This window comes from Cyanistes caeruleus, chromosome 2, assembly GCF_971803275.1.
Source record: "Cyanistes caeruleus chromosome 2, bCyaCae1.hap1.1, whole genome shotgun sequence".
NCBI lineage: Eukaryota > Metazoa > Chordata > Aves > Passeriformes > Paridae > Cyanistes > Cyanistes caeruleus.
In genome coordinates, this window is record NC_141702.1 from 22816614 (window position 1) to 22840991 (window position 24378).

A 24378-nucleotide genomic window follows, 5' to 3' on the forward strand; every position below is an offset into this window, starting at 1 on the left:
GTAATGGGGCTGAGGCCAGCACTGAAGTTGTGTAACCAAATTCTCCACCGTCACCCCCTCGTTTCTCCACCCTCCCCCATTGATTTTAAGGAGAAACCCAGCTGAGGTTGGGAGACTCTCTCCACCGCACACCCAGCAGAGAGGAGTCCTCTTCCCTCCGGCACGGGCAGGCAGCTGGCGGAGGTGTCCCCGGCGCCGCATCCCCGCCTCCGCGCAACTTGCGGGGAGCGGAGCCGGCTGAGAGCAGGCGGAGGCGGCTCTCCGCGACCACCCACTCCGCGCTCCCCCTCGAGCACGGCAAAAGCCGGGGAGGCGGGAGGAGGGGAGATCCAAACTTGCCAGCCCTGGGACTGTCCCTCACACGGCAGCGAGTGCCGTTCGTGCGTGCGCGGACAGCGAAGTGTTCCCAAACTCTGGCGCTGCCCAAGGCGGCCGGGTGCGCACGGCTCCGCTCGCGGCGCCGCAGCGGCTGCTGCCCAACTCCAGGGGGCTGGTTCCTCCCGGGGGAAGTGACCGGCCGAGAGCTGAGCCCTCGGGGAGCACCGGCGGGAGGTGGGAGGCAGGGAGAAGGGAGACCGGGCTCGAGGAGCCTGCCGAAACGAAGCGAGGGAGGGAGCTCATCCGAGCGGCAGAGATTTAGCTGAGAGGTGATGAGTGCCGTAACCGCAGCCTACACGAATGCAATGCAAGAAACCCCAATCTTACCCTGAGCTGCAGTGAGGAGCCCCGCGCAGAGAACCAGCAGAGACTTGAATTTCCTCCACGCAGTCATGTCTGCAGTTATTCCACACACACACACACTCTCACACAAAACCCTCGGCGGCTCCTCTCGGCTGCGACCGTGTCCTCCGAGCGGCAGCGGGGCTAAGGACAGCGCCAAATAACCACCACAGGGCGAGGAGAGGCGGAGAGGAGCGGTCCGGGTCCCGAGCGCCGCGCAGCGCCCGGCGCCTCCTGCAGGACTGCGCGGGCGGCTCGCTCGGCTCTGCTCTCAGCCAGCATCAGTCCCGCGCCGCGGCGGGGCTGCGCCGCTCAGCGCCCGCGGAGCCCCGGCGCCGCCGGCCCGCCGCCCGCCCAGGGGAGGGGAGGGCGCCGAGGGAGGGAGGGGAGGCACGCCCGGGGCCGCGGGCAGCGCGGCATGCACGGCCGCCGGCGGGGAGAGCCGGGCAGCGGCGGCGTCGGCAGGAGAGGGATGCGGAGAGTGCGAGGAAGAGGAGGAGGAGAGGGAGGAGGAGGAGGAGGAGGAGGAGGAGGAGAAGGAGAGAAGAGGGAGGGAGGGAGGGATCGCGGCGAGAGTAGCGCAGGCAGCGCAGCGGAGCGGCTGCCAGCCACACGAGAAGCCGCCGCCGCCGCCGGACTCAACCATCACTTCCCACGGAGAGGGGAAGGGGCCGGCGCTGTGCAGCCGCCGCTCGCCGAGCCCGCAGCCTCCCCGCGCCGCCGGACGGCCCCGCACGGCCCCTCGGGGCGGCCGCCCAAAGGCCCCGGGGGAGAGATGGCTGTCCCCGGAGCCGGTGTCCCCCGGCGCGGAGAAGGGTAGTGGCTACACCTGCCCGGGAGGCTCCTGCTGCCATTCCCAGGTGTCCTGTCCCCCAGCTCTGCCTGCAGTTCGCCTCCCCCAGCCACATGCGGGGTGCGAGTGGTGCGGGCGCTGGGGTCCCTTGTCCTAGGTGAAATTACCCTCTGCTTTCGTCCCCGCGCTTGAGGGAGGAAGGCTTTCAGGTCCAAAATGTGCCCTGCTCGTTCCTTCTAAGTTGTTCATCAGAACAAGCTGTTGTTCCTGAGAGGAAGGAGAGAAGCCAGTATCTCCTTGTGGAACACTGCTTTGTCTTTATGTTGCCATTCTCGAGAGCTCCTGTTGCCAAGAGGAATTTCTTGATTTAACGAAAAACCAGTCAAAATATGACATGGCAGTATGCACCAGAGGCTTTCCCACCACCAGCCTGGAGCAGGCAGGGCTGGTTCTTTGAGCCCGAGGGAAACGAAATGGTGACCTGAAGTTGTTATGTCACAGGTCCCTATGCTCCATGATTCCAGCAAAGGTTTCTGTGCCAAGCCTACCTTCAAACGGGTGGCAAAAATGTGCCCAACCCTGACTTCCAATCCATTATGAATTGTCACCACCACTGCACGCTGGGCCTGACACCGTAAGTCATGCTTACCTATATCCGTAATTAAAACACAAAGGCTCATAGGAAGGAAAGAGAGAAACACAAGCCCTTTTGGAAAGGTACTTTCAAGGTTGTAATTATTCACTTATGATGAGTTTTCTTTCGTGGGGAAATATGCAAAGCTGTTTTCTCGTTGTAAGTTGCATGAAGGAGGTGAATGGGCACTGGACGAGGTAGGATGACTTTTTAATAAGCTTGTATTTATGTAAAAACGTTGTGGTTCTCAGTCGGAAAAAAAAATAAAAAATAAAAAATTTAAAAAGCTGAGGCAGGCAGGCTGCCGAGCCAGACGTGGCATTGCTGCCATCTCGTGGCAAGCGCTCCCTCCCTGCCGGGCCCGGGCCGCAGCCCTTTCCCCACAGCTCACAAACCCACTGCCCTCCGAACACTTCCACAGAAGCGATCTGGTTTTAGTTAGCATTCATCCATATTTTAAGAGCACCTCCGGGACTCATTTTTTTCCATTAGTGAAAGTAAAATGATGCTAATACTTGTTAGTACCAGACGTCATGTAGCCAAGCTGCTGTGCAGAATTCCCCAGTCAGAGCTGCTCAGGCTCCTCCACTTATCTTTGTCAGACGACTGGGGGGAGTTTGCTAAAGATTGTGAGAAAGATGGAAATGGGCACTAAGCTTAAGCTGAGACTTACTTTCTAGCATCCATTAGTCTGAGGCTCAGATTTTTGAAATGAGCAATTACTTGCATTGCATCTGGCCCAGTAATTTTTTGTTTTGTTTTGTTGTACTGTCTGTTAAGTTGGGATAGTTGAAAAGTCGTAAATAAGCACCATTTATAGCTGCCTGCACCTAGTTGAAAGCAGTAATGATGGTATCATTTCTTGCTATGCTGTTTCAGTAAGCACTCTTGAGAAGTTGCAGTTTAATCCTACTCATAGCAGATTCTGCCAAAGCTCCAGTATGATATAATATGTGCCTTCTTGGTCTTGACTCACACAGCATAGATTTACTGTATCTGAGGCCTTCTGTTCTTCTGAGGATTTTCTGGGCTTCATTGAGCTTTTGGGACCCAATTCCTTCTCTGTTGAGCTATCCAAGTGTTAATTTGCTCCTTTCATAGCACCTGGATAAGGTAAAATAACTAAGCACCACAATCATTATGTCTGCAGAAGATGCCTTCTCTCCTTTTTCACACCCTGTGACAGTGAACCATAATGCATAAACCTCGCCAGCCTTTAGCATGTTACCATTTGTCGCCTGAGATAGTGCCTTACTGAGATAAACAAGATAGCACAGACCCCCCCCCCCCGAGAAGATTTCAGACTCTCAACAGATTCAGGTAGCTGTCACAGTGACTTTTACAAACCTTGTGTGACATATTTTTTTTTTCTCCCAAAGCCAAAAAAGCCAGAAGATGACTCTGGAACTGAAGCACGGTGTTCCAGGAGGAATCTCCACCAACCTGACTTGAGCTCAGTGTGGAACTGCAGTACCTAAACATGGTAATTACAGAACATGATCTAGCCTAATGATTGTAATCTCTCAGTTGTATATTAAGTACCTAATGTACTACCATAAAATCCACGAATTTATGAGTTTGAACAGAGGCAATATTTCTCCCAATTCCCTATAGACGGTATGGGGAGTGTATATGTCAAGACTATTTGTACTAATCAGGGTGATTTAAAGGTAGCTTGACAAGGATTTATTTTCAGTTTAGAGCTTGTCCTTTTGTTCCTCTATGCCATATAAAACAAAGGTCTGAAAGGTTAGATTTCCTCTTCTCTTTTAATGTTTTTCAGCTTGCTATGAATAATGATATTATTTGATAATATGATAACATAATATATAATATGATAATAAATAATATAATATTATACTATTATATTATAATATTGTATCCATATTTCCATGTTCTCGTTTTACAGGAGGAAGAAGAATATTTCTGTGAGGTGCAAGAAGAATATTTGCACCTATCCAAGAAAAACTACTGATTCAGAACATAACTGAAAATATAATACACACTTATTAAAATGGGATATTTGTGGGAACTCATAGACACAATCTGTACTTGTCATTGGACACAGAAGTCTGTAGCTTTCTGTCAAAAGGTTATTGTGAAATTCAAAATGTCAAAGCTTAAAAATTCAAAATATTATGTTGGGGGGAAAAAAATCTATAGAAGATAGTCTTCAGCAGAACAGAGATTTAGTGTGAGGAAGTCAGAAAGTAGAACAGTGTTCTCCATGAGCAACTTCATCCAAATGTTTTTTTGTCACATAAGCTCTTCAGTTATGAGCAAAAACAGAGACTGCAGCTCCAAATACTCTCACTTAGCACATTCTCTTTTCACGAACTCTGCTTTCAGCCTTGAAATATTTAAAATGATTTCTTTAATCATAAGAGTCTTCTAGGCTGGAACAATGAAAAAACATTTATATATACATATGTTCCTAACCCAAATTTGTTAAACCATAAAGAATAAAAAGGAGGCCATGCCACCCACAGTCTATCTACAGTTAAAAAATTTGTTTCTTGAGCTTAGGCTAGACTCTGCTTTATTTTTGTGGTGATGTTGTGTCCAGACTACAATCTCTGGTAAGACTGACAATGTCGATGACATCTGCAGTGTCGGCTACAACCACATCATTATGTTATATAGCAGCACAGGCAATAGATGTGAGTATCAATAGCCTTCTAAGCTGGAGAAAGGAGAAAAGAGGGAAAAGGTGGTTATAGGCTGTCAGGCAGGACACTTCAAGGGAGTATTGGTCAGCAAAGAGGATATCATGATAGTGTTGTTCAAGAGGCCCCTGGGCAGCCTGCTCCTGCTCTGCTATATTGTATTCCCCTGTGGAATGCTTAGTTTAGGGGGAACAGTTGGCAAAAGTGTTGGGGAAAATGTAAGTTGCCTGTTTTAAAGTAGTCAAGCATTACTTAGCTCCTCAGGGGCAGGCTCTAACACACTTTCTTTTCAGAGCACCTACACTGATCCCGTCTATCCTTAAGGTGACATTAATAATTGATGTTAGGAAGATGAGACTTCTGAAAGACATTTCTGCCTTTGAGGGAAGGTGGAATTTGTAGGTAGGAGCCTTCAGGGTGCCTGTAGGAGACAATATCAAGATCATTATTCCACTTAGGAGCTGTTTCCCAGAGATTTAAACATTTTAGCTTTGGAGGGTTAACAGGGGAAAAGGGAACTTTGTTGTAGTAAGTAAGGAAAAAAGATTATTTGTTTTCTTTATAAGCATAAGAAGATCCTGCAAAGTGTGATGTATGACCATGCAAGGCTAATAACATGGGTAACAGCAGCTAGGAAAATGGTCTAAACAGACAAGTAAGTCAGCATCTTGACAGCGAGTAAAATGTGACAGTGTCAGCAGGCTTTGAGAATGAAAAATAGTAACTTCTATCAGATGGGAGAGATATGGAAGAAGCAGAGAAGTGAGGCCAAAAATAGCTCAGAAAACAATCTTTTTATGGCAGAAATCTCACTGGATATGGGAAAGGCAACACTACATTTGTCAGAGCTGGAAATATCCTGATTTCATCAGAGCTGGAAAGATCCTGCTTTCATTGGGACAGGATAGATGTTTGGTTGTGAGGAGACTTTGGTCATGCCTGTCAGGAGGACTCCATACCCAAGAGTCTAGTTGTTTGCCTTGAGCTGTCTTACCTGAGCAACCACAGTGCTGAACAATATACAGCTATGCAGCGTCTTAATTATGAGCACACACTGATTTATTAAGAAAGTGCATGGTTTAGCATCTAGTGAACTGCTGCTAACTTGAGCTACCATGACTGTTCTCTATTTGTTTACGCATTTGGAAGAGTCATGCTTCAACCTAGCTCTCTTGGTGTGGTTTCCTTGTGCTGAGCCTTATATCTCATTTAGTCTTGCAACCCAGTTGCTAGGAACTAAAGATCTTACGTGTTAGGAAAAAGACTTAAGTGATATCCTTGGCTCATATTTCGAGCTAACTGGCTGAGAAATAAAGGTTTAGTGTATAGAAAAGGATAGGTTGTCTGTTTGATTCATGATGCATTGGAGATGATGGCTCCATATACATGAGGATATGTCAGAGAGGCAGGCTGAGGCTTCAGTTTGGATATAAGGAGATTAGTCTGGAGTAGACTAGTATATCTCTGAGTCATTAGCAAACAGATGGTAGTTGAATTTGTATTTGCTGATGAGAAACAAGGTGTAGAGAGGAGATAGAAGGAAAACAAAGACAGAAAACCCACACAGTAGTTTGGAGAGTGGATGAGATATTCTCAAACACACTACCTTAGCAATCAGGTAAAGAGGGAATTGATGACGATAGGGACATACACTATTTTAAGAAGAGTTCTGTGTTAGGTCCAAGTGGATGAAAATGGTGTCTTCCTAAACTTTAGTTTTTGGGAGATTGAGGAATTAATAGTTTCATGGGGCCCTGAAGATGGACAAGACTAAATCAGAGAAAAATTGTTTCAAAGGAATTCCTAAGAGTGTTACAATAACACTTCTTCTAATAATATTCTTGTGTTCTCATTCTCCTTCCATAAAGAATGGGCTAATAGCTGGGAGCTGAAAGTGAAATAGAAGGAAATGTAGGTAAAATCATACTGTTTCTAACATGGCAAAGACTAATCCATAAATAGAGGGGTAAGTAGTCACAAGAGAGAAAAGAGGACAAGAGGAGTACAGGTCATGAGAAAAATGGTGAGAAATTATGATACTGATCATGAAAGAAGTTGGATGGCTGGGTGGAATGGAAGCATTGAAGCATCTAAAGGAGAAAAATGAGGTAAACACAGAAGAAACTTTTGAATCCATGTTCAGAAGAAAAAAAAAATAAAGAGTTAATTGTTAAAGGAGGAAATAAAGAGGTGTAATGCTAAAGCAAGGGTAATCATAAGTAGATGTTTAAAAATTGTCATAAGAACCTCTTCTGTCTATGGTACTTCAGGTCTTTATTCCTCCTAATTGAGGTTTAGACCACTATTGTGGTAGTGGAAGTTTCATAAATAGAGAACAAAATATATTGAGATAAAAAATCAAACATGTCAGCAAGAGCAGTTAATCATGTGTCTTGCAGCTCTTTCTTTCATCATACCTTGAGACTTCTTGTTTGGACTTAAATTCTGCCAGGTTTCCAGATGAAAGAGATTTCAGAGATGGAGTCAGTCCTTCTATCTTTACATTGAATGTTTGGCTTACCTTTTAATAGCAGGGTCTTCACAAGAAGTGTTAACAGTCAGAAGAGGAAAATGGGGAGAATACATATAACCAGGTGTGCAGTCATCAGTGCTTTAAAAATAATCACTATCAACAAATTACACTTAGAGTCAAAGAGTCCTTGACTGAAGTGACTTAATCTCTAGAGATATATTCAGTTTGGCAGGTGTTCCAAGAAATGAGTTTGTATGGCTTATACTAACGGAGCTTTTGGGTACGCTTCACCCTCTCATAAGAAAAGGGTCAGAGAGGATTTCTGTGAATTTTTTTTATCAGGAAGATGTTGCTGCAGTTTCTTGAGTTCTGATGATGGCCTCACTGGATATGCTAAGCTGGAAAGTAATAACTGTGACAGTCCCAACAGAACATCTGTGGACAAATAATCTTGTCCACATTCATATTTATTTTCCAAATAGATGTTGTAGAAATAGCTTCTGCCGCACCTCAAAATATTTTTTCAAAATAGATGAATTTCACCTGTGTACCTCAATCACTTTATTTGTACCTATCCACACCTGAGGGATCTTCTGACCCTCTTCTACAGAACACCACAGCGAGTGGTCTGTACAGGCCTGCAGAGGGAGACACTCTGTTCAGGTGCTTGCCAGATTTCACAGCTGGTTATCTCCATGTATTAACTGAAAAAAATTTGATGGTGTGGTTTAAACCATCATAACAATGTCATTCAAACTTCATGACAATGTCTGATTTAAAATTACTTAAATGTCTCAAAACTGTTCCTTAAATGTTTTTTCTTTTATGTGTTAATATGCTTCTAAGTCCTACTTCAAGCTCATGATGTGGCTGCATCTGGGATGTGCATATGCAGATACACTGAAATGATTTCTTCTCCATTGATGAATATTAACTTTGGGGGGAGTGGGGAGGAAGAGGTTGATTACCCTTTTTTTCAAAGGCAAACAGCCTTACAGTTACTGCAAACTAACAGAGTACACGTGAATGCTTACTGCAATTATCCATCAAAGCTTTGCTAACCTGAGATAAATGGCAGTCTTTCCACTGACTTCAGTGATGACAGGATCATATCCTATACAAATAATAAATCTTTGGCTTTGGCTGAGTGGGAAAGAGTTATAAAATCAAAGTATCGATTGCATTGAAGTTTAAGTTACAATGCAGCATTACTTGAGTAGCTGTGTGTGAGTATGGGACAAGAATAACCTGGTGGGATTTTGTACCTGTAAAGGAAGAATTTGAGGTGCTCGTCCTGCTGTAGCCCATTATCAATAACATCTGCTTTCACAGGGAAAGAGACCCAGCAACAGAGTCATTAGGAAGTGATCATGTACTCACAGTTCTCTACTCACATATTGACCAAGCTAGATGGGGACCATCTAAATCTTTGAAATGCAAACAGTGCTATCATTGACCCATCAGCATAACCTCAATTATCTTCCTAAATATTGTATGGCCTGACACTGGACAGTGATTGGCTTTGCTAATACCATCCAAAGATGGGGTTTTGAGAAAGAGCCTAACTGCTGCTTAAGTAAAGCTGGCAAAATACCTTTCTGAAGAGAGGCATAATGGTATTCATAAATAATGAGATTAAGTATCTTCTTGCTTGCTTTAACCAGTCATGATTTTCTTCCATTTGGAAAGAAGGCAGAACCGTGTTCTACCCTTCATGCATGAAACTATGAGAGGTCTAGCCTTTTTTAGTGAATTAATTTTTTGTTCTTTGTCATCTCATTCCCTTCTTACACAGCATTTTAGCCAGCTGTTCTAAAACAGCAAGTTCTGAGCAGTGATGATCTATCCTCCCTACTTAGTCCTTTACAGTTCATCTACTTTCTACATTGCCATTGCCATTTCTCCCCTAACTTCTAAATTGGAGTTCCTCTCTGTCTAAAACAGACAGGCTTTTCTTCTTGAGAACATCAGTAACCTAGTCTGTCTGTGGGACTTCTACACACTAAGATCAGAACTCACCATAGAAATAATCTGCTTCTCAGATTCAACTTTCCCTTTTCCTGTATGAAGTCTCTATGTCTCTGTTTCTAGGGAGCTTAACTCCCAGACTGCAAATCTGAAAAAATCAGATGAGTTCTGACTGAATTCAAGATAGCATCACTGTCATTTTTCACATGGACAGATTTCTGAATAAATTAGCTATCATCAGTTCTTTGTAGTACACACAAGTCATGTTTACCTGGCATTGCTTTAAGTCTCTCTATTTTCAGCCCTCCATAATATGCTGTCAAAGGGAGTGAAAGATCAGAACAAGGATGTTCACCAGCATCTATTCTAAGTATGCAATAATTTCATGTCTTCAAATATTTTTTTAAGGATATGACTAAGTAATTGGTCAATTTAGAATTTTTTTAAGATTTGTAGTGACTACTGTTAGAAAAAGTCAAGAGCTAGAAAATCTGAGTGTTGTTATATGTGGTCCATGCTTCCTTGTGGGAGCATGAGTCTTCTGAAACAGGAAGCATAAGAGTTCTTTGAAGATTTTGGGAAGTAGCTCAAAATTAATTTGATCCTCAAAAACACCCCACAGATTCTTATGGCAGTCATAAAGTCAGTGTGAAATACTTGTGTCTGGGAGGGACCTGCTGTATCATAGGGATTCTTAGGTCCACAAGATTGAAATGGATCACTTCATTACAGGCAGTTATTAAAAAAGTCATTGACAAGGTAATGGAATATTGCCAATTTAGAGTTTGTTGGAAATAGGTCTTTCAGTTTCAAAAAACCTTAATGAGGTGATGTTTTGATAATTTTTTTTCCCATGGGACCTTGGTTGGCAATAATTTATTAATAACTTATTTTCATTTAGAACATTCAGAAGCAAGTGGTAAAAGTGTTAGTATATTCCTAGTTCATAGTATGTGCAGGAGGCATTCATGTTGTTCCAGGTCCTGACATTCAGAGGTTGTGCTGCCTGTATATCAGTGGAGACATGTAGAGATTAAGACCCATTTTGCGCAATTTTAGGCTCCTAGCTGAGAGACAGCAAGAGTTCAGATAGTGTCTGATCATGATCTGTGAGTATGTTCTGTGTTTGCAGTATAGGTACCTTGCAGGAGTTATATGCTAACATTAGGTGGATGGCCTTGGTCCTCTTGTTAAGGGGATGAGTGACTATCCCTAGTCATCTATCCAAAGTGAGAGCATGTACTTTGTCATCTCAGCTAGACTGCTGTGCTTTCCACAGCAGAAAAAAAGACCTTGGGAGGAGGGGGTGAGGTATGATCCCTAGCACAGAAGGAGAGTAATTCCCGGTATCTTTTCATTTTGCATGTACTCCAAAGAGTCTGTCAGTCATTGTCTTTTATTCCATTGGCTTTAAAATATAATCTTAATTTGCTTTAAAACGTTGCAAATAAGAAAATTTTGTGTTATTTTGTGAAATAGGTGATTTGCTTAAGGTTTGCATTGAAAACGAGAATGTGTAATACAGAGTCAGCACTGTGTTGATTTGTTTTACTCAAAGGTTCTGGAGCAGATTCTTAAAGGCACAAAGGAGTTAGGAGCCAAACTTCCTTTGGTGTTCAGTATCAAGCTGCCTATTTCTGCTTTTGAAATCTTCTCCCATAGCATTTAGTGGACAAATGGTAATGGATAAACCAACAAAAAAACTACAACAATCTCGTTTTTTCTGACTATTAAAAAGGTACTCCTTTGAAGAATAAAGTTTATAAAACAGAAATAGAAATATTAGTGGACCTCTTCTCACTGTGGGCTCTATTTTTGCCTTAGAGCCCTCACGGAGCCTGCACTAATGGTGAGAATTATTCAGACATGTAAAGGGTATGTTGATAATCTTGCAGTTGCTTGGAATAGGTCTCTGTGAGAATCAGGCTGTAGGAGGGGTTTCCACTCCTTTAATCACAAGACTCATCTTTTTAAGGAAAATTCTGTTTATTCCAAGTGCAGTCCTTTTCTTATAGGTGTTTGTGGTAGGTTGAAACCTCCTTGGCATAGTGCCACAGGCCAGCCTCCTCCAGAGGCACAACAGCGTAGGTCTGGATGCAGCACCACACAGCTCACATGCTCTGATCATCCCTCTTGTCCTTCACCAAAAAAAGCTGCAGGGCTCTTACCCCAGCCTCAAAAGGACAGCTTCCACTTCCCCACTGCTATTACCAAACAGTGGCTATAGCAGAATGCATTGTCACTAAAGTGAACTGTTACATTCAGATTTCACAGGTGGACCAAACCTCAAGGACATATAACCAGAACAACCACCAACAGTGAAACCTGAAATCTGACTTTAGGGTACAGCTGCCTTTCTCACTGACAAGGCAATGCTTGTGCAATTAGTCACACGGGGCAGGATGCCGCAGTATCAGTTCTGAACACCTGACTAAAAAGATGTGGCCTCCTGCACTGCTCACTGGGGTTTGCCTTAGCTCCATATGTCCAATTTAGAGACAACATCACCTGTTATAGTCAATTTTGATGATTACCTGTATTTTAAAAGTATGATAATATTTTGATCCCTATTCAAAACTGATCAAAACTGATTTGTTTTTTTTTTTGATTTTGTTGATACTTAGTTCTGTAGACTATTTTTTAATGTATGTTTTCTCAGATCCGCCTTGGTCACATTATGTGCCATCCATTATCAAACAATCTGGTCACCTTTGGAGCAGAATATATTTTTATATAACCTTGTCATCTGTAGACTATCCTAGTGGGCATATTTTTTCAGATACAGACTAACATTCTTTCAAGACACTTCACCTGAGTGATGGGGTTTTCCAATCATAATTCTAGGGAGCCTTAATATATATTCATGCTGGCCTATATTCTTTAAAATTACAAGAATTCTCAGATTTTATAGAAATTCATGTTGCCAAATAATTGTGAAAAAATATATATGTAGCTTAAACAGTTTTCTCTCTTACTGCTATTAATAATATTAATATCTCAAAAATCTACCCAAATACAGCAATGTTTGCAGTAATTATCAAAAATGTTTACTTCAATTTGATTCTCGTCAATCTGCCAAGAACCCACTCTCTATAACATCTATTCTAAATATTTCTCATATACTTGGAAAATGCAGTTATTTCCACAGCAGTGACCAAAAGGCTGGACCAGCTGCAAGAAGTCTGGAGAGGAACTTTTAACAAGAAAATGTAGTGATAGAGCAAGAGGGGAAAGCTTCAAACTGAAAGAGTGTGAGTTTAGATTATATTTCAGGAAGAAATTCTTTACTTTGAAGGCAGTGAGGCTCTGGAACACGTTTCCCACAGAAGTTGTAGATGCCCCATCCCTGAAAGTGTTCAAGGCCAGGGGAGACAAAGCTGAGCAACCTGGTCTAGCAGAAGGTGTCCCTGCCTATGGCAGGGTGCTTGGATGTAGGTGACTTTTAAGGTCCCTTCCAGCCAAAACCATTCTGTGGTTCTATGATTTCTGACCATATAATTCCCTGGACAGCACCAGCTGTTCCAGACAGAGGTGTAAGCCTGAGTACATTTATTTGAACCATGAGAGGAACTGTAGTTCTTTAATGTTGATCAGTTGCATAGTGGAAACAGATATGTACTCTGATATTACAAAGAGCTCTACAAAGGTTAAGCAATGTTTTTTATAGCAAAAATATTCAGATGGATTCATCTTTCTCATATTTCATACAATCACTGAGGTTGGAAAGGATCTTAAAAATTGTCAAGTCCAAATATAAACTTAAAACTGCCAAACCCATGTCTCTATGTCTACAAATTGGTTTCTGAATAGTTTAACTTCAAGCAAACACAAGCCCCCAAAACAAAAACAATTCACAATCAAGCACCATGATTATGTTGTGAAATTAATTTGATCATTATTTCTTAAAATGTAAGATGTGTTTGCTTTTTTCCTCAGGCTTTCTCTGGATCCTCTCATACAAAGAAAACAGAGTTACTGCTTCTGAGCTACAGAAATACTTTCTGTATTCAGCTGAGATTTTATTGATTATTAAATTAAGGTGATCTGTATTGTTATCTGTCACATGTGACTTACAGCTCTGTACCTTTATCAATTTTTCCTATCTTAAGCAAAATTAGCAATTACCTTTTTTGATTTTTTTAATTAACATTTTTTTTTGAGGAGAATTTGACATTATTCAATGGCTTTGACTCTGCAAGACAGGTCTGAGTCATGGGAAATAGGACTGAAGGATACTTGGCTGTATTCCTATCGGGATTTATAGTATTTTTGTGATTTCCACAAGTTATTGTAAAGTCTAAGTTCCATGTCTGCTTTATATGTAAAGATATGCAAATACTGTGTTTTCAAAGTCCACCAGCTTTCATCTGTTTACATACTAAGACTGCTTCATTCAGGTAGATTAATCTCCCTAAAACTGCATCTATATCTGATACATCAGTTTAAAGTTTTTCTGTTTGGAATAGCATCCTGATTTAAAAGTATAGAATAAATGATGTTTTCTTACAATCCCTCTACTAAGAAATATGAATGTGGAGATCTACACTTTTCCTGGCACAGGAAAAGGCATAGATCTCACCTGGAGAACAGGAGATGATTTGTATACTGTAAGAACACTGCTTGCTTTAAACATCTGTGAAACAATGTGCCATCAAAGAGAGTTTTACCCACCCTGAGGATCTGAGACAGTTTATTAGTTTTTACATGTCTATAAATATAATTACTAAAACCTGCACTTGGGGTTGGGCTTGAGCATTTTTCTCTGTCAGAAATCAGTATTTGAAGATGGTAGTGTTGTGTGACTAAATTATGCTTACTATTACATACCTAAATTTTCTGTGGATGTCATTGCTGTTCCCATGAGCTATGTGTGCAGATAAGAAGCAGTAAGCACCTTCATGAAATTGTCATGTTGCCTGTTCTGGTATAAATTGAGGGCGATGCAGTTTAAATCAATGGAGTTGTGACCACTTGTTTTTAAGGGAATTTATTTCATATTCTTCTCCATTTGGATACAGCATGAAAACACCTCAAAAATATGTCATCTCCATTATGCTCTAATTCTAAGAAAAATCAGCAACCATTTTGACTTCTTTTTTCCCAATCTGCTTCTCTGATCAATGCAGGGACAAGAATTTTAGGTGGCAGAAACTGAAAAATCAAGTCATTGATTTTTAAGGAACAATGATAATTTATGTGGCTTGCATATTCCTGTCCCAAAATACACAGACTGGAAAAAAATTCCAATCCCTTGGCAGTAGCTTTATAAATGCATGTCTCACTGTACTGCTGTCATTTAATTCCTATTCTCCTAAAATTTAGCATGATACAAAACACTTATTTCTTATACTCACAAGGAATCAGCTCCTTTATGTCTAGCTCTGACTGCTCTTGAATGAGATGCTCACCAGTTCTCCATTCTTGAAAGCACTGAAGCACTTGCTTATTTTTACTGGAGTGTCATTCATGATGTTTGCGTAATAGCACTGAAGTGTTTGCAAGAATGGAACTGAGAAGAATCTGAGAGACAAATTTAAAAGATGGAAATTGCATTGGAAGTTGCACAGGCAACTCAAACAGCCACATATTCCATAATAATAATTTTGCTAGGTTTTCTCCAAAAGCATGAAAATAAAGAAAGCACCCCGCTATAAATTCATGTTTCCTCTGGAGCTGTGTCCCCTTTAAAGGGGGGATAATTGATTATAATAGCCAATACATCTGGGTTATGTTGGAATAGCACTGAAAGCCAAGCTCCTCTGTTAACTGAGATCTCAGAAAACTTACCTGTGTCAGTTACATTATATAATATTCCACAAGGTTTAACTGCCCCTAGTACAGAGAGATCAGGGTTGAAATTCCATTGCTCCATGCTTGGTCAGTTCATTAATAATAACCACCCCCCCCTCCCCCCCAAACTATTGTCATTATTTCTTTTTATCAGCCATTTAACACCTTAACTCCTGAAATTACCAAATCCCACTACTATTCTTATTTACTCTGGCTTAAATTTTCCAAAAAAATCCCAACCCAAATTTTCCAAACTGATTACATATTTGTCAATTAATTTTAATCTGAGTTGATGCTTAAATTTCCATGTTAGTACAATTCACTCGTGTCCCTCCTAGTATCTGTGACCTTGCAGAGAGGCTTAGCAGGATCTGCCTCCTCTGAGCACGTCTCTCTCCCTGTGTATTGCACCTCGGCAGGTAGGCATGTGCACAAGACTATATGTGCAGCTCAAGATGTGCCACCTGAAAATTGTCATTGGAAGGACTAAGTCATGATTTTATAACAAGAGATATTTGCCCCAGACCTGGTTGCAGTACACTTTCAAGGCATGCCTAACTTGAACTGCTATTTTTCTCGCAGCAGGAGCTTCACTGTAACTTGTGATCATTGACCTCTATGGACTCATTCTGATTTACAGTGGTATAAATTAGAATTTGCTCAGAATACAGGTTCTCCAATTTAGGAACAGTAATATTTTGTACTTTATCAAATTCCTTAGACCTTTTGGATATTTTTTTCCCCCCAACTTAATATTTGGGGCTCCTCTGAACACTGAAGAAACCTTCTATCTCTTTTCCAGATTTTTTACCCAGTCATTTTGTTAATTGCAATATGAACTGAACTGTCTTGTTTTACCTTGTTTGATATAAAACGTGCACTGCTCTGAGTCACTGGTATGGAAGAGTCACTAACAGAGATTTAATTCTAATAATTTGTAATAAGTTACCTTTTCAAATTGTGTCTGATTCATTCCTTACAAATGCAGGGCTCAAATTATTTGTATTGCAATTAGTTTGTTTTTGTAAATAAATTAAGGGGTTTTGCCTGATCACTTAAAAATCTTTTAAAATTCTTCTGCCCATGAAATATTTGGAAGGTAATGAATACAGAACTGTTACTGTGTAATGTATATATTTCTCATTTATATTCTTGGTCAATTTGCAGTTAAGGTTGCCATAGTAACTAATACCCTATACAAAACACATGACAAGAACAAAACATTGAAAATAGCCTTAGCAATAGAAAACATAAAAGGAGTCTTTTAGGGGGTGGTAACCTTTGTATCACAGATGTAAGAGCATTGAGAAGGCTCCTGCTGGTGGGGCTCAGAGGATGAAGGAGCTGAGACTCTGCTGAGGAATTTGAAGCACAACTAAAGACACCTGCTCTGTAACAGCCTCATTCCTCCCTTGCAATACCTTCTGCTTTCTTTTTTGAGGTTTACACGTGATGACATTTCTCTGTTTGTCTGTCATTGCCTACAAATAGAATGAGTTGTAGGCATCCGTAAACAGCCTCCAGCATGACACAGCCTCCAATCACATCTCTGCCATTATCCTAAATGAGCTTGACACCATGAAAGATATATTCCCCAGAAAAAAATAAAATATAACAATGAGAATAAGATGGGTGGAACAGCAGAACTAGGGAAAAATATTATGAAGCTACATAAAACATTGGGGAAACAGAAAAGGGTAGAGCCCAGGGCAGGCGGGAGTAAGAAATGGGAGCAGGAATGAAGTAAAAGACACATAACATATAAAATTCAGAAAATAAGAAAAAGGTAGAAGAAAAGAAGTATACAGGGTATATCACAAAGGAAGAAATAGGAAGACAGAAAACTTTTGGTTTGAAAAAGGCAGTGGATGTTTCTGTTACAGGGAGGATGGCTTGAAGGACATTCACAATACCTGCTACAAGCAAGTGTTCATGAGTTCCCAAAATAAAAGAAGGGAAGATTCAGTCACATACAGGACAGACATGGACAATTTTAGGAACTTTCAGTGTGCTTGATCAGCAAACAGCAAAGGAAGAAATTCTTTAGCCATCGGAAATAAATATGCACACAATCACTATGTTTTCTGCTACAAAAGCTCTTTTTCAGTACTGGGCTTTGGGAAAGATTCACTTTCTCCCCTCTCACGGTCTGAAGAGAAGGTGTCTCTGATATTTTCTCAAGGGCCAAGGATCTCAGACAGGTACATTCATAAGAGTGGTTCTCACACCCAGTACTCATCAACTGTACTAGAACAGGGAAATTCTTCTCCTTGTTCCTCATTCATCTCTCCTCTGCTGGCTGTTTTTTATCATTCTTCCACACTTTTATTTTAAAGGATTCCTCTTTTAGCTGTCCAGGTCAGTCACGCTTCTTCTCCTCTTAGTTCCTTCTTCTGTCTGTGAAAGACAACATTAGCTTTTCTATACCATAAGGGATCCATCAGCATGCAGTTTTAGAGCCACAGAAGGTTTGGAAGTGTGCCACTGGGGAGGAAGTCTGTCCCCAGGAGCTGCTAAGAACTGTCAAACTGCCTTTCTGCAGAACCTGGAGATGCTCAGGGTAACAAGCAGTTTCAAAAGTAAAAGTCTTGCCTATTTTCTCTCTGCAAGCTTTCCAGCTAGCTTCTCTGTTCTCTAAATTCAGAAAAAAGAAAAAGCAGAAATTTTGGTTTAAAAAGTGTATATTTTTCACTTCAAGAGAAAAAAAGAATAAAAGAAAAAAAGATTAAAACCTAGTATGTTCTGACAGTTTTCATGGAGAAAAGACAGAATAATCAACCTGTTTGGCTAAGTTAGATCTGGTTAAGATATATTTAACTATATTTTAAGGCATAAAAACATCTTGTTTGAGAGCTCAAAAATCTAAAAAGTACTTTTGATACATTTTTGAAAATAAGCACTACTAGAAAAAACTGTCAAAAATAAATTTATAATTTGGATGATGATTCCATAGCCTATTCGAGTAAGTGAGAGCCCTCTATTGACCAAAATGGGTTCCAGCTCAGGCTCTGACTGTGAACTCATGGTGCCTGTACAAAAAGCATCTCATGAGCATCAGCCAAAAAGGTGAAAAATGATATTTGGTTTTTTTATGTAATATATGAAGAATCAACTGTGAAACAGGAAACATGAATAACTGGTTGTATGTCTATTTAGAAATTTTAAGGAAAGTGACTTGATTTTTTAGTTCCCGTGAATCACCACTAAACCTTTAAGATGATACATTTCTAGAGCTGGGTCAAATTAGCCTGTCAGTATATTCTACTAATATGTTAAAATTCTGGTGGAATTCTTTAGGCTTTTTTTTTTTTTAATTTGTGAAAGATCAGTTGTCAATTATCAATTATCTGTTAGTTTCCTTCTTTCCTCCTCTTCCATTCCAATTTGGCCATTTATTCTTTAGTGTAATTGGGTTAAATTCACTCTTTTATAAAAGATCAACCAAAACCAAGAAAAGTGAAAATGCTGGGCTATTAATGGTTTTAACTACCATGAACAAAATGTTTAGGAACTTTGTGCATGTCTACACTGAAGTGCAAACACCATTTAACTACTTTTAGTTTCCTTAATGTGTTTATTTTAAAAAATAGATTTTTTCAAACATACATATTGTATGAGTTCCATCAAGAGAGGATCATGCCAACACCATTTATCATCCTCATTTTGAAATTAAAGAAAACATGAAAAACATTTCACAAAATCACAGAATCACAGAATTATGAGGTTGAAAGAGACTTTCAAAATCATCGAGTCCAACCCATGCACTAACACCTCAACTAAACCATGGCACCAAATGCTACATCCAGTCTTTTTTAAAACACATCCAGGGATGGGGACTCCACCACGTTCCTGGTCAGACCATTCCAGTATATTATCACTCTTTCCATAAAAAACTTTTTCCTAATCTCCAACCTATATTTCCCTTGGCACAGCTTAAGACTCTGTCCTCTCCTTCCGTCAGTTGTTGCCTGGAGAAAGAGACCGACCCCCACCTGACCACAACCACCTTTCACAGAACTGTAGAGAGTGAAAAGGTCACCCCTGAGTCTCCTTTTCTCCAGGACAAACAACCCCATCTCCCTCAGCCATTCCTCACAGAGTTTGTGTTCCAAGCCCTTCACCAGCCTTGCTGCCTCCTCTGGACACACTCAAGTGTCTCAAGGTCCTTCCTGAGCTGAGGTGCCAGAACTGGACACAGAACTCAGGTGTGGCCTCTCCTGTGTCCAGTACAGGGGGAGAATGACCTCTCTGTTCCTGCTGGCCACACTACTCCTGATACAGGCCAGGGGCCATTTGCCTTCTGTTCCCAGTAAGGGCACACTGCTGGCTCATGTCCAGCTGGCTGTCACCAGCACCCCCAGGTCCCTTTCTGCCTTGGCCATCCAACCATTCCAGGTCTCTCTGCAGAGCCCTCCGCCCTTCCAACAGATCGACACACACTCCCAGCTTAGTGTCATCTGCAAATTTACTAATGAAGGAGTCAGTACCCTTATCTATGTTGTCAATAAAAATATTGATCAGAACTGGCCCCAGCACAGACCTCTGAGGGACACCACTGGTGACAGGCCACCAGCTGGATGCAGCCCCACTCACTACCACTCTCTGGTCCCGGCCATCCAGACAGTTCCTAACCCAGCAAAGAGAGCTCCTGTCCAAGCCAAGGGCTGCAGCTTTTCCAGGAGTGTGCTGTGGGAGACAGCCTTTCCCTCATCCACCTGGCAGGTCACCTGGTCATAAAAGGGGACTTAGGAACCCTTTTTTCTAAGGAAGTTAGGAACATGACCTACCCCTCCTAAACCCATGCTGGCTGTGTCTGATACCCTGGCCATCCTGTAAGTGCTGCATGATGACATTCACAATCACTGAGTGATTCCAATGTACAGCCTTTGCAGTCATATTTTGAAATGGTATCAGGACAGTAATTTAGTTTCCCTAAAAAGTTCCTTGATTTCCTCATCTATCTTTCTTTCCTTTAAGATTGTACCTGACAGATAGAAAGCTGATACCAAATTATCGTGTCTCATCTTAGTTACTTGCTCAAAGTGTTCCCTTTCCAAACCTCTCCTGTTACACTGAAAAAACACTGTGTGGTTGTTGTAATTGACACCACAAAAGCACAGTAGTACAGAAAAAATGCTTCCACAGAAAAATGAAAAATTTCTCTGAATTCAGAAATGTAGAGGGGATGTCTCTCACTGAGAAAGAAAAAAGACCCACATCTGGGAGATCAATATAGGACTTTGAGAATCAATTTTTAAATTTTGTTTAGGTCATAAGTGCTATGCAACCTTTTTTATCTATTACAATTTCTGTTCTCCCAGTGTAAACTGGAGGCAGTGCCCTGTTCTTGGTGAGGCAAGGTGAGTTAGTGTGCCTGTGTACACACAGGTGTGCACAGACAGACACAGGCCATCTGAACACTGAGCTGGCCATACACCAAGCAGCTGTTCTGCAGAAGCCATGTAGTTCCATCACCTTTGTGTTGTCCCAGGGCTAAGAAACTCTGAAAAGACTCAAACTGCACTAAAGCATGGCAATACTCTCATATGAAGCATAAATTAGGGGACGGCACTGACTGGCAGAAGTGTGAGCAGAGGAGAGCTGTTGTCCTATGCCCACCACAGCTTGTACAGAGCAACCTGGAAAGTACTGCTGCAGTGGGAAACATAAATATCTACAACCTCCCCTTAATGCAACCATGGGCACTAGTATATCCCTCTGCACAGGTCTTGGGACCCTGCTTCTGTGAGGCATTTCAAGGCATCAGTATTACTGACCTGGTCTTTTTATGCCTGGCTTGTATCCCTGCTTATCTCTGTCTATCTCCCTCACATCTTCAGATACCTGGGAAAGTTTCCTGTCTTCTGTCATACTGGATTGCTGTTTGCACTTTTACAAGACAATTGAAGGATAACTCTGGAAATTAATGCTTCCTGCATTCCTTTGGGTAGTTAATTCACAAGGATATAATTTTGAAATAGATCTTGTTTATTTGCTGATCAAGCTTCACAGCAAAACTTGCTGGAATTTTTTTGCTCCCATTAGGGCTACCCCAGGATTTAATCCCCTGACAGCTAGGTATTTTATTTTCCAAGATAAATTTATCCCTGATCAGTTTTTACCATTTTGACAATGGACTCCTGACAGATTTTGGATTACTTTAGTCCTCAAGGTCACCAACTCTTCATACATCATATTGCTGTTTCCCTGTCCATCACTGTTTTTTTGTGGTGTAATCTCCAGATTCCATTTTTTTGTACTAAGGTCATATATGATGGTATTTAACAAAAATGTTTACAGGAATGATCCCTAGGTCCCTGAGGTCTCACTCAGGATCAGTGATGACAGCTTATATCCCAAAATTGTACGTGCAAAGCCACGGAGTGTCACTTTGCATTTACCTACATTTCAAGTATACTTAATTTCATCTGCTATTTTTTTGCCAGTCACTCACTTTAACAAGAGTCCTTGCCATTTCTTCAGAGAATTCACACACCATATTTACAATTGTGAGAAACTTGGCATCATCAGCAAACTTTGTTTGCAGTTGTCATCTTGGTTTTCACCCTCTTTTTCAGCTGAATAGCCCAAAGATTAAAGCACAGATCTCTGTAGGCATCCAGTGATGTCCTGCCTCCACAACAAGGACATAGTGTTCTTTGTTTCTTAACTTTTAATCAATTATTTACCTCTTTAAAGACCTATACGTTCTTCTGGTGGTTGTTTTGCTTCTGTAAGAGCCTTTGAATCAGACTTTTCCTACTGCATTCTTGAAATCAAACCATAATACATCAATCAAATCTCCCTCATCAGCTTCAGTATTAACTGCTCCACAGAGCTTCAGCTGTAAGGCAATTCCCTTCAGCCTAATACTTCTCCTTTCACCCAAACCTCGTGTTACCTCTTCTCCATATTGTTCCTTAGAAACTACTACAGGGATATTTAAAAAAAAAAAAAAAAAAATCACTGTTCATCTAAAAGTCAACCTAATTTTTAAAAAGTAAATAGAAGCTTAAGAAATGCCAAAAGTAAAACAAGAATTTTATTTTATTTTTGACAATATTTTGGGGTCTTTTAAAACAATTGTTTTGATGTAAAAATACCAATATTACTTCGCCAGTTCAGAAAAAAGAACAGCTCCTGTGATTTGCAATGAAACCAAACTAACTTCCTTGCTATATCAAATTTTTCAACAGGAACAAATATAGAAGAAAAACAGTCATGACAGGTATTCTTGGTTTTTTACAAAAAGAGTATTTGTGCATAGCTTCAAATGAATAAAGTAAGTTCTTCAAATAACATTCTTTCTCCATCTTACAGATTCATTATCATTGTGCTGACAGCAGTTGTATTCTCTCTTTTTATACTTACATTCTTGTGCCTTGGGACTTATGTACATAGTCATACTGTCTTCTCTGTCTTAATTTTCTTTTAATGGCAACTATTAATTCTTAAATGCACTACACCATTAGCGCATAAGTCTGGTGTTAAACCTGCTGCAGAGTTTGTGACTGAGTATTTCAGTATTCTGTTGTGTCTTGTCCCCTCATTTTTCAGAGATATCAAATATGCCTTGTTCCTTCTAAGCTGCTTTGTATTTTAGTTTGTCCTGGCTAGTTTCTAAATATCCTGAGTTAGCATACTGTCATTTATAGCTTTTATTCTTCACAATAACATCTCCAGCGACAGTGAGCAGAACCTGGTATATTTCAAGGCCTTCAACAAAGGCAAGGCAGCTTATTTATTCACTGTTTTTGCTCAGTGATTTGCATCATGATGCCCATCGCACATTTACAAGGCTGCAAAATGAGGGGAAGGAGGGGTAGGCTTGCTGTGGATATATCTCTTAGCTGGTTCACTCTCTACTTAGCTCCAGGGCTAAATCTTATCCACATCACATGTGCATTGATTTGTTCCTGTGCCCTAATCTAAAACCAAATGGGCCAATTCCTTGATAAGGAAAATTATTTGTGGGAGACAAAATGGTTTGCTTCAGGCTTTGAATTTTAGGGAAAGAATATACATTCAGTTGATGTGAACCAGTTGGTTTGGCCAGGAGTGATCCCTTGATGAAGGTCACAAAGATTATATTACCAAGAAAAAAGGAAAATAATCTTCTTTATACTTGCCATATTCTGGTGTATAAAACTATATATGGCACCAAGAAGTGGGGAATATAAACTTCAACATTTAATTAATCTGTCCTCTTTACAATAATTTGTACTCTGTAGTTCACTGGAAGAAAAATAAATGAGATTCCAAGTTTAGGTATTTTATAGAATCATTGGATGTATCATGAATCACACCTTCTGCTAGACCAGGTTGCTCAGGGCCCTATCCTGTGTGACCTTGAACGCTTCCAGGGATGGGACATCCACATTTCTGGGCAACCTGTTCCACTGCCTCACCAACCTGGCAGTAAATAATTTCTTCCTAGTATCTAATTTAAATCTACCCTCTTTTGGTTTAAAGCCATTCCCACTTGTCCTACCCCTACATGCCCCTGTAAGAAGTCTCGCTTTTGCCTTCTTCCAGCCCCCTTTCAGTACTGCAAGGCCTCAAGGTCTTCCTGGAGCCTTCTCCAGACTGAACAAGACTGCCCCTCTCAGCCTGTCTTCATAGGAGAAGTGTTTCAGCCCTTGGATCTTCTTCCTCTCCTCCAGTGGCCAGCAAAATCACAGGCTTCCTCTTGTTTATTCCCCATGCCGCTGTGTGCTTGCATGCAGACATTAACTTTGGATCCCCAGTGAAGCTAAGTTACTGGGTGGTGTGCCTGGCATTCCTTTGTCCTGCTCCTAAAGTGCTCTCCTGCCGATGACCTGTGATCCCTCTCCAGGCTCTGGGCATCTATTCCTGGTTCTGGCAGGAACCTGGTAGGAGTGGGATGGATTGAGGTTCCTCCAGCAACTTTATTTTAAAGCACTGTCACATCGAGCCAAATGCCAGCTGGAGAGCAGTACACAGAGAGTTAGTAACGACAGACTCTAAGAATAAAAAACATGGACTACAGGAAGAAAAGGAAACAGTATTTTGTTTACTCAAAATACTGATATTTCACCTCTTTTGAATCTCATAAAAAGTATCACATTTCCTAACTTGCATACTTTTTCTCCTCACTGACCAAAAAACATGAAAGAATTTTCCATATAATGCTAAGCCAAAAAACTACATTAGCTTTGTATTTAGAATATTTTATATATAGAAGGTAAAGGATTATTGCAAAATCTTTCAACATATAGACATGCTATTTGAGGCTTATCAGCTTTGTTACAGCAGATAAGTTCTCTTCTTCATATACAATTTGTAAAGATTTTGCAAGACTCTGTACACAGGG

General features: G+C 41.0%; 1 protein-coding gene and 1 long non-coding RNA gene across 3 annotated transcripts in view; one reads left to right on the forward strand and one right to left on the reverse strand.

The window, feature by feature from the left end:
- CSMD1 (CUB and Sushi multiple domains 1) overlaps positions 1 to 960 on the reverse strand; it is a 1072055-nt gene extending 1071095 nt beyond the window's left edge. For both annotated transcript variants that reach the window (XM_086876027.1, XM_086876026.1), the window contains exon 1: positions 706 to 960. In XM_086876027.1, the coding sequence (XP_086732153.1) occupies positions 706 to 772 (67 nt within the window). In that variant the 5' untranslated portion in view covers positions 773 to 960. The remainder of the gene's footprint in view (positions 1 to 705) is intronic.
- A 1082-nt stretch (positions 961 to 2042) lies between these two features.
- On the forward strand, positions 2043 to 4489 carry LOC111926093 (uncharacterized). Its single transcript, XR_002862674.2, has 3 exons — positions 2043 to 2147; positions 3527 to 3630; positions 4057 to 4489. It is a non-coding gene; the product is annotated as an uncharacterized LOC111926093 (long non-coding RNA).
- Positions 4490 to 24378: the final 19889 nt, after the last annotated feature.